The sequence below is a fragment of the Apodemus sylvaticus genome, chromosome 4, assembly GCF_947179515.1.
Source record: "Apodemus sylvaticus chromosome 4, mApoSyl1.1, whole genome shotgun sequence".
Classification (NCBI taxonomy): Eukaryota; Metazoa; Chordata; class Mammalia; order Rodentia; family Muridae; genus Apodemus; species Apodemus sylvaticus.
The window spans coordinates 69152379-69163399 of NC_067475.1; the positions used below are offsets into that span (position 1 = coordinate 69152379).

General features: G+C 48.1%; 1 protein-coding gene across 3 annotated transcripts in view; it reads left to right on the forward strand.

The window, feature by feature from the left end:
• Tuft1 (tuftelin 1) overlaps window positions 1-3570 on the forward strand; it is a 43171-nt gene extending 39601 nt beyond the window's left edge. For all 3 annotated transcript variants that reach the window (XM_052179854.1, XM_052179855.1, XM_052179856.1), the window contains 3 exons: window positions 442-525; window positions 1500-1600; window positions 2136-3570. In XM_052179854.1, coding sequence (XP_052035814.1) covers window positions 442-525; window positions 1500-1600; window positions 2136-2199 — 249 coding nt within the window. In that variant the 3' untranslated portion in view covers window positions 2200-3570. The remainder of the gene's footprint in view (window positions 1-441; window positions 526-1499; window positions 1601-2135) is intronic.
• Window positions 3571-11021: the final 7451 nt, after the last annotated feature.

An 11021-nucleotide genomic window follows, 5' to 3' on the forward strand; every position in this document is an offset into this window, starting at 1 on the left:
CAAAACCGTTATGAGACCCTAAGGTTTCCCTCCCCAAACAGGGAGGCGTCAGTTCCTCCCTTTGTGTCAGCTCCCTTTACCTGTGCTGTGTTTACTGCCGTTTCTCATCGTCTAGAACAGTATCTGTGATGTGGTGAGCGCTCAGTAAATGTTCCCTAGACAGATGAATAAATAATTTACACTGTCCAGAACCAAAGGTTTGTGTCACCTATTCTGTACTTAGGCTTTGAGGAGCTTGGCATTCCCTCTCCTCCTCCTCCTGCCTCTGGCTTCATTAGTGATGAAAAGAAAGGATTTGTAGAAACACCAGTGAAACTGGGATGGGGCGGAGTTGCCCTTTTAGCTCTGCTGGCTCCCCCTCTCCCTCCCACCCCCTAGCCAGTGCAGAGTTTGGCGAGTGGTCTCTGCATAATGAACTCCACATCCCTTACATCTTTGCAGCTCCAGAATTCTAAAGCTGTGATCCAGTCAAAGGACGCCACCATTCAAGAGCTCAAGGAGAAAATTGCCTATTTGGAGGCTGAGGTTTGTGTGTTGGAAGCCCCCAACCCAGACCCGGGCTCGTAAGCACAGGCACGGGAGGGGGTTGGTCCTCCTGTCTGGCAGCTGCTTGGGAGGAAGTATCTGGGAGCATTGTTCCATGGTCGCTGAGAGCTTCCGGGAGCAGCTGACAGTGGTGACAATGGTGTACGGGGCAGAGCATTGTGGTGCAAGCCACTGCCATGACACATTTTAACTGTATGAGCTTTGCTAACAGTGGAGGCAGGTTTGACGGAAGAGGGCACATTCAGTGGTTGGCATCTCCGCATAGCTCTGACAAGGGGCTCAGCTATCGAAAGGACTTCCGAGTCTCGTTTCTGCCTTGCTGCAGCTGTTAACTGCCTTCAGATTGTGTTGCAAGCCAGTGTGTGAAGATCTGTGTAACAGGGGAGACAGACAAGAGGCAGGGTACTTCGAGAAGTATGGTCTAGAGTTAAAAATAGAAATAGTGGGAAAAAAATAAGCCAAACCAAAAGTATCTGGGAGTAGAGAGGTGACTCAGAGGTAAAGAGTCTGCTGCTCTTGTAGAGGACTTGAGTTTGTTCCCAGCACCACATCTGGCTGCCCACACTTGTGTGACCAGTTCCTAGGCATCTGACACTTTTCTTCTGGACTTGATGTGGCATACACTCACACAGACACACATATAAGTAAAAGTAAAAACCAACAAAACTACAGGTGTTTTAAAAACCAGGCTGCTGACGAAGGCGTGTGAGTATTCTGACTGAAGTCAAGAAGCTGCACATAGGAAATGCACGGGGGGTGGGGGGTGGGGGAGGTGGGAATGGTGTTACTGAGGGACAGGGACTTGAGGCAGAGTGTGATCTGTCCTGATGAGGGAGAGGACACCTGGCTGGTGGCATGCTAGCAGACATGGGGCTGACAGGAGCACCCATGCAACTTAAGCAGGGCGTGGAGCAAGGCAGAGAGCCCCACTGGAACCCGCCTTCTCTTTTCAGAACTTAGAGATGCATGATCGCATGGAGCACCTGATAGAGAGGCAGGTCAGTCACGGAAACTTCAGCACACAGACCCGGGCCAAGACAGAGAACCTGGGCAGGTAGGTGTGTGTGGAGGGGGGAGAGGGCCCAGGAGCTGTGTAAATAAAGCCTTCCTTGCTGAGGGAAGGAAGGCTTAAACCCAGTCTTCTGCCCCAATCTCCAATCTGAGTTCAACAGGCTACTACCTAGCCTGGGAGGACCATGCATGGCTTCTGGAAGTATATGAACCCCCGAAGATTGTATATAAAATGTATTTATGGTATTTCCATATCAGTTTATATGTATATTTGTATATTTCTAGATAAGGGTCTTTTGTTTCTAAGAGATTCACAAGAAGGCCTTAAATCTTGGAGGGAAACCCGAGAATCTCGGTTATGTCCACCTCTCAGTCGTGTGACTACTCCTGTCTTTGTCACCCTCGACACCAGATGAAAGTGTCAGGCCACAGCTTGTCCTCCACGCTCCTGAAGACCACTGTTTTGAGCTCTCAAGAGATGAGCCAGCCCTGCAGTGTAGTATTCCAGGGGCACCGTGGAGGGAGGCTCTGTGAAGCCCAGCACAGAGCTGTTCTCAGTGTTACTCCTTTCTCTCCAGTGTCAGGATATCGAAGCCCCCCAGCCCCAAGCCTATGCCTCTCATCCGAGTGGTGGAGACCTGAGCTGCCGGGAGCCGGTGCTGCCACTGCTGTCGCCTCCGTCCTGCAGAGAAGCCCTCCACCCCTGTAGGCGGTTGATACTGACTCTGACTTCCTGACTACCCTGGTGGCCCCAGGCCTTGGGCTCTTGCCCCAGGCTCCTGTCCTCTGCTTGCTGGCAGATGGGTCCGGAGCGCCTGTCTCCTCGGGACACTGCAGACCTTGGAAAGACAGTTTCCTGCCAGCAGGAACGGAGCCACAGCCTTATTCTCAGTTAGTGTTTTTCCAAGTACAGAGCTTCCCTGCTGTGTGCACTGGAATCTAGCTGCCCAAAAGCCAGGCCTTCATCAAGTCCAGAGAAGTGACAAAATTCGTCTCAGCCCAAAAAGCTAGAAGCACGGATGTACAGTGATTGGAGCGTGTCCTGGGGGAATGAAGTTCCTTCTACAAACACAGCTCAGTTCTTAGCAACAAACTGCTTGTTTTTCCACTTGGCTCCACCCTTGTGCCCTGCTGACCAGGGCCTTTTCCAGGCAGCCGATGGGGACTAGTTGGCCAGGCCTGGTCTTAGCCAGGGGACCTTGCCTACTAGATAGCCTTGCCCTTTTGGGGATAAAGGAATGAACATTCAGGCAGCAGTTTTTAGTAGGAAGATTCTCTAGGGTTGTGACTAGTTCCCGGAAGCACCCCCATCTGTGGGCTTTCCCCTGCCGTGTCCTGGAGGCACACCTCAGTCTCCCTAACCCACAGCTGAGAACTGTCTCCTCTCAGTTTCAGCAAAACTGCTACTGTATTTATTTTGCTAAGTTATTGCTGCTTTTGCTTACATCTCATAATTGATTTAGTACCAGTGTTCTGCAGCCTTCTGCTGAGATATTTGGGTTTACCTGGACATGGGGAAAGTATTCTGGTTGGCCTGGTTGGTTTCATGGTGTGGTACTAACTCCCCATGCCTCCCTGTAGCTGCTGCTCTTCCTTCCTTTCTCCAGAGTCTCCTGTAACTCAGGAGGCTAGTGTCTGTCCCAGAGTGTGTGCTGTCTGGGGAATAGGGCAGTCGGGACAGTTTGGGAAATAGAGGTTCTTCTAATCTCTCTGAACACTTCCACCCATAACAACGTCTATCCAGCCCTGAATGACCCTGCAGCTCACTGTGTTCTCTCTAGTGTGGTCTAGTAGCCTCAAGAGTATTCTACTTGGCTCACAACCAGAAGCCTTAAGTCTGTGTGTTTCTGTGTCTGGACTAGGCCCAGAGCCTGGCTTTGTCTGTACAGTGTCCTGAGACTTCAGGCAGAATGAGGGGCTGTACATGTTCTCCGTGCCCCTTCAAATTCTTCTCCTGTCTGCAACACAGTCTTTGTATGGCGACTTTAATAAATTATGCTAATGTGTCTCTTTTCCCTGTGGCCTTTTACTTCTTGGAGAGAATGAAAGCACATAAATATACTGTCTCTCCAAGGCGGCGTCCTGTTGTCAACATGTGAGCAGTGAGCGACCGCTCTCTCAGACTATGATGTATAGGCGCTCGTGGTATTCAGAGACGTTACAAGCCATCGGGCCCCATGTTCTAACCCAAGCTTTGATCCTGTCTGGGATCCCTGAGTTTGGTCACCCTGTGTCCTGATTTGGTTTCAGGTCCTGAGACTGAATGGAGGGACAGTGGTCACAGCAGCGGCCCGTGAGCAGCTCACATGCTCTGCGGACGTGAAAAGCTCTGGGAAATGCTGACTGCAACTCTTCAAGGGTTTGGTCGTGTTTCTGGAAGTCTCTGTTAGTACAGTGGGTTTTCTTTTCGCCCCTTTCTGCCAGGAAGCTAGTTGGCTGCAGGGCCAAACAAGACATAGCTGAAGTTACACAAACTCTTCTGGGCCAAGGAAGCAGGGGAACAACGTAGTCCTGTTGCCTGGTCCCTCTGGTTTCCCTTTCTCTTTCAATTGAAAATGTCACTTTTCTCCTGCTGCAGCTCCACTCCCAATACAGGCCTCAAACTGCTCGGGAGACATTCCACCCCGGGTCTGGATGTGTCTGTCTCCTGGCTCCCGGGGCTTCTCCTACGCTGGCAGTCTTGCTTGGCACAGGTGTATCCAGACTGCTCGTCTCAGAATATTAACAGGGTGGAAGCAGGGTGGGGTTGGCAAGGGTGCCAAGAAGACTGGCCTAGCTGGAGGATGCAGGAGTGACTGCTGCCCTGCAGGAAAGGGAGGCTCTCCGGCGGGGCCTGCTGGGCTACATGGGAGGGGCAGAGATGTGGGGTGGAGATAGGAAGTGGGCAGGAGACTTTCTGGAGACCAGAAGCAAGGCTCTGAGAGATTCTTTGGATTAAGGAGGAAAAGAAAAAAAGAAAAGGAGGTGGAGCTCTGGGGTCTGCTTCATAAGCCACTGCGAGCGAGCGAGCAGCTGCTTCAAGAAACAAGGCCAAGGAGGCTGCAGGAGAGCAGCTGGGAAACCACAGCATCTCCACAGTCTTTCCAGTTAGAGGTGTTGGATGGGGCTGAGGAGCTGGAAGCTCCTGGCTTCTGCCTTTTTTATTGCCTGTGTTTTGTGGTGTTTTAAGGCAACTCCTGTGTGCTACCGGAGGGAGGCTTGAGTTCTGCCTCTCTGGGACCTTTGCCATGAGGGCATTAAGAGCTGCCCAGACACGCAGCCATCGTTGGCAGCGTCCTATAAACCTGGGCTGCAAGCCTGGTGTTGGAAAAGAAGCTCACGGGCACTCTTGTTCCCTGCCTGCCCAACAACTGCCCATATTCCATGTCTTCATTTTCCCTTGCACTAAGCAGAAAAGAACACATTGTTTCAGCCAAGAGAAGCAGGTTGTTAGCCTCAGCCGCTCTGGTGATGAGGGAGGAAGACTGAAAACGCAAAGGCAACCTTCTCAACTTAGTAAGACCCTGACTCAAAATAAAATAAAATAATAAACAAGCAAACAAACAAACAAACAGGACAGAGCAGAGCGGTGCACACCTTCAACCCCAGTACTCAGGAGGCAAAGGCAAAGAATTTCTGTGGATCTGAAGTATGCACAGTCTACATCGTGAGTTCCAGGCCAGACAGGTGTCCGTTTTATTTGTGTGTCTGGATCTCTTTCTTGGGAGGCTCATTATATAGCTCAGGCTAGCCTCCAAGTCCCCATCCCCTGCTCTGCCCGCCTATTGCTGGGATCACAGGTGTACACCACCACGCCTGGCTTCGTCCTCATGTTAAATCACTCTTCACTGTGAACTGCTCCATGAAACATTCTGCTTTGGGAGGATGTTCTGCCTGACACCATACTTTAGCGGAGGAGGAAAACGTCCCTTGGGATAGAAAAGCAGTGTTCCCTCTCTAGCCAGCTCCCGGTTCTAGGTGGCTGTTTTTGTGGGGCCTGTGTAATCCCCCGAGTTCCCTGACTCCTCAGAGCCAAGCTGCTGAGCTTAGGGCCTGAGTCTGTTCAGGCTGTGACTCAACAACAGATGCTAGCCTAGGGCCCTTGGCCTCTGTTCCACGCTTTGATTTAGAGCTCTGGCGTTGCAAAGAGCAGCTATTTCCTCTACTCTGTCCCAATTATAAGACCGTGGCCTTGAAACTCATAGGTCGGAGACCTACATATCCCCCCTGTCCAAAGAAAAGTGCTTATCCAGGCTGGGAGTAAAAAAGATGGTTCTTAAAGGTACGTGCTTTCTGGCTCGCTGAGGCTGATTCAGGACTCTTAAATGTGTGTGGCCTTTATGCTAAAATCTCTTTCCCTGGAGCCCTGTGGGAGAAGGGACTGAGGGTAGATGGCAGGATAATTAATTTCCCGACAGGGTGTTGGCCACCAAGTCTTAAACCACAGGGACCTCAGCATGCTGAAGGGAAGAAAATGTGAGTTGAGTGAGCTATCGCACAGTCAGCCTTTTCCTCCTCGTTACTGGGGTTCCTGGCCCAGCCTCATCCTGCCTGTCCTGTAACTTTCAGTGTGCTTTTGTGTTTTAACTGACGTGCTGTGTAAAATATGTATTACTAGGTGGGAAGTTTTGCAAAATGTAAGTGAATAAAAAAAAAAAAAGGACTTTTCAGGGCTGGAGAGATGGCTTAGTAAAGAGCACACCGCTTTCCCAGAGGTCCTGAGTTCAATTCCCAGCAACCGCATAGTAGTTCACAACCATCTATACTGTAGTCTGATGCCCTCTTCTCTCCTGCAGGTGTACATGCAGATGGAGCATCTGTATGTATGTGCGTATGTACATATGTATGTAAATGAACTTCTGTCCGTGGGTGTATTAGCTCAAGATCAGGAGGTCTGTAATCAGCTTCCAGTCCCTCCCTTTACAATCTCCCCCTCCCTCCATTCCTTGCTTGTTTTGTTTCTGAGGCAGGTTCTCTCTATGTAGCCCAGGCTAACCTTGAACCCTTGATTCTCCTGGCTTGGTCTCCTAAGTGCTGAGACAATGGTGTGATCTATTGCAGTTTCTCTCCTTTATTTTAGAACCGTAACTCTTCAGAACAGACAGCCATCTGTGACTCCTCTTTCCATTTCTCAATCTAATTATGTCTGGTTTGTCAGCTTCCGGTTTTCTCTCTTGAAAAATCTCCTCCGTGGCCTGTCTCAGGACCACAGCCCACTCAGCCTGTCTCCTCAGGCTCGGAACATCACTGGAGCCGAGTCTGCCGCTCTGCACCTCTAGTCACCACCAAAGATTTATTTGAATCTTGTCTAAAAGGACTAAGTACTTGCCTAAGGCAGACACAGCTGCCTGTAATTTCAGCTGCCAGGGATCCAGTGCCTTGCCATGGACATCATGCCATACACAGAATCAAAAATATCAAAAGTAAGTCTTTTAAGAAAAGAAAATACCAAGATTGTTATTGTTAGGAGGTAGGAAAAAGGGGCAAAGGAAGAAATGAAAAAATGGATAACAACCCACCCTAGGGGCTGGAGAGATGGCTCAGTGGTTAAGAGCACAGAGTGCTCTTTCAGAAGTTTGAGTTCAATTCCCAGCCACCACAAGGTGGCTCACAACCGTCTGTAATGGGATCTGATGGTGTGTCTGAAGACAGCTACAGTGTACTCATATATATTAAAGAAAGAAAGAAACAAATATTAAAAACCAAACCACTCTGTCGTGTATACAGCGGTGAGCCACGCTCTGCTATAGAACAGGGCTGTATTCCTCCAGAATTCCGCTGGGTCGCTGGGGCCGACCTGGGAAGACGTGGGTAATGATGACGCACACATGCAGAGACAGTGGAAAGAATGTGGTGCTAGGACTGAGCCTGGAGGCTCCGAGCCCGGGAGAAACAGCAGGAAGAAAGTGCAGTGAAAATCATTAAGCACATTTGGAGGACAGAAAGACCAGCTGAAGGCTTTGTGGGGAAGTGGTCACTACATAGACCTGGCTAGCCTTGAACTCAAAGATCCACCTGCTTCTGTCTCCAAAATGCTGCTATTAAAGGCATGGGACACCACTGTGGCTTACATAATACTCCTTATCAACTAAAAGTAAGTTTTGTTTGCTCATTTGCCTGTTTTGTTTGTTTGTTTCTTTTGAGACAGTCTTGCTCTTGCAAGCTCTTGCTGTCCTGGAACTCACAGATTTGCCTGCCTCTGCCTCCCCAGTGCTGGGATTAAAAGTATGCGCCACCATGCCCGACTACAAATAAGAATTTAATGAACTGGCCGGGCAGTGGTGGCGCATGCCTTTGGTTCCAGCACTTGTGAGGCAGAGGCAGGCGGATTTCTGAGTTCAAGACCAGCCTGGTCTACAGAGTGAGTTCCAGGACAGCCAGGGCTATACAGAGAAATACTGTCTTGAAAAAAAAAAGAAAAAGAAAAGAAAAAGAATTTAATGAACTGATAGGTCAATAGGGGAGGGGCATTTCATCTGAAAGAGACAATAGCAGCAAATGTGCCACACAGAGGGCGTGGGGACTACAGCTTGGCTGACATCTTGGAATGTTTCCTTCAGTCCTTTTCTCTCAGCAGGGCTGTAATAAGTGCCCATAAGATTCCATGGCCCCCTTTGCCGTTCCCTCGTCAGTGTACTCCTCATACCAGCCCTTTGTATGGAATGTATAATACTGCAGCACAGCGCATCCTCCGTACGCAGCTCCTCATTGTTGAACATGTTATTTCCCGTTGTATGCTACTATGATTGGCACACAACAAACGTGTACTGAGAGAAGTGGAAAGAAACTGAGTCTTTGGTGAGCCCCTCAGCTGCTGTTACGGAGTTTGTGATCCTTGGGGAAGGACTATAGATGTGATCCTATTGTAATTAAAGTATGTATTGATTAGCCTCTAGCAGGACAACAATCTCTGAGCCAAATTTGAGATTGCCCAACAGAAGGGGTACAGGGAAGGACCTTTAAAGGGGTATCTGCTCTGCCAACTCAAAACGATCTGTGGGCATCTGCGTAAGCAAGATACAGGCACAGTCATCATGAGTAGAGGGTTGTGGCTGTACATTTTTTTTTTGGATTTGGTTTTTTCGAGACAGGGTTTCTCTGTGTAGCCCTGGCTGTCCTGGAACTCACTCTGTAGACCAGGCTGGCCTCGAACTCAGAAATCTGCCTGCCTCTGCCTCCCAGAGTGCTGGGATTACAGGCGTGAGCCACCACCGCCCGGCTGTGGCTGTACATTTTTAGGTGGAGGTCACTGAATCAAAGTTACAGGAAGCTTATCTTCCAGAGACTGGAGTCAGAGACCAACAGCTGGCATGTACTGAAGATGGATACCTAGCATAAAATGGAGGTTCTTTAGCCATAACATTGTCTGATAAAGGACCGCCTGAGCCTCAAGTATCTCCGTCTGAGCCAGCAAGGCATCTTTTATTTACCAGGCCAATTGTAGCGACATTTTCGCTGAATTGCCTCCTGTCAGCTTGTTTGTGGTTACTGATTAAATGCTGGCACTGTCCTTTTAACTTCATTACTTAAAAATTTAAAATTCAGTGTATAGCTTTGGGCTAAAATATGATCTTGATAAAAAATTTTAAAACATTTTATGTGTATGTATGTTTTGTTTACATACATGTATGTATACCATGTATGTGCCTAGTATCCATAGAGACCAGAAAAGATGTTACAGAACTAGAGTTACAGACAATTGTGAGCTGCCATGTAGGTGCTGGGAATTGAACCCTGGTCCTCTGGAAGAAGAGCCAGTGCTCTTAACTACTGAACTATCTCTTCAGCTCCCCTTTATGATCTTTAATATAAATATTCTAATTTAATGTTACCTTTAAGTTTTGATATGTAATTGTATTTCCTTCTAGCTTTTCTACAGTTAATTTATAATATTTAATTAACTTATTAGAGTTTGCTTAGGTATATGGTTAAAGCTAACTTCTGTGTGTACATAATACACACAGACATCTAAAACAGTAATTCTGTGTACAGAAGAACTGTATACATTCATGGGGATTAATACAATATTTCAACACATACATGCAATGAGTACTGATCAAGCTAATTGGCATATCTTCCCCCCCCCCCCCCGAATTTTAACCAACTGTTCAAATGCTGCTTCTCCCATAAGGCTGCAGTGTTCATATAAAATTGGGTCTATTTAGGTCTAGCTAGTGTGTGAAACCGCTGTGCAAGCTGCATGGTGTCTGCTTGTGAAGCTTCTCTCTCTCTGACAGTTAAGTCTGTCACAGTGTGTTGTGTGTGCCCTCCTTTGCACTCTGTGTGGTGGTCAAACCCAGGGTTCCATACGCTTGAGGCAAAGGCTCTACAAATTGAGGCATGTTCCAGTGTCGAGGAGGAGGAGCAGGAGGAGCAGGAGGAGGAGGGAGGAGGAGGAGGAAGGAGCAGCAGGAGGAGGAAGGAGCAGGAGGAAGAGGAGGAAGAAGAAGAAGAATTATTTTTCCATCTGGGATCCAGGAGGTGATGGGCCTTTAATCCCAGCCTTTGGGAGGCAAAGGCAGGTGGATTTCTTGAGTTCAAGGCCAGCCTGGTCTATGAAGTGAGTTCCAAGGCAGCCAAGGCTACACAGAGAAACTGTATCTTGAAAAAAACAAATAAAAAAAGAATTTTCCCGGGGACTGGAGAGATGGCTCAGTGGTTAAGAGTACTGGCTGCTCTTCCAGAGGTCCTGAGTTCAAATCCCAGCAACCACATGGCATTGCTCTAGAGGTCTGATTACCCTCACATGACAGACATGCAAGCAAACAGCCAATGAACTTAAAAATAAATTTTAAAAAATTGTTTATGTTTGGCTGAAGACGCGACTGAGTGGTTTGAGAGCACCTACTGCTCTTCACAAGGACTTAGGTTTGATTCCCAGCACCCAGGTACATGGCTTACAACTGTATTCAGCTCCAGGTCCAAGTGATCTGGTGCCCTCTTCTGGCCTCCAAGGGTCCAGGCATGCAAATGAGGCACATGTAGGCAAAATACTCATACACAGAAAAAATGTAAATTACAAAGAATTTTGTCTACTGTAGCTGGTCTTTGCTACTTTGTGGGTTCTTCTTTTTCCCACCCTTTATCTCTCCACCCTCCCACCCCTGGTTTTACCCCCTAACACTAGACAGGAGAAAAACAAGGAGAGAGAGGAGAAAGGAGTTAGGAAAATCCCTGAATCTAGTTTCTTTCCTTTCATCTCTTTGACCACAGCTACTAACAAACCACAAACAACCTCCCTACATAACCAATAACCCCCCAACCCCCACCTAGTGGGGCTCTAGGATTTAATATATTCTCTGAAACGGTTCCAGAATTCCAAATGTCACACAATTGAAGAAACTATCTGCCAATGGCAAAACTACACCTACAGGCAATTCATAGTCAGCTGCTGCAGACAGTCTGAAACAGCCCCATGTCCCCACACCTGGGATTAAAAGAAAAGAACATTTTTAGAATATTTCTGTGTTTTTTGTTGTTGTTGT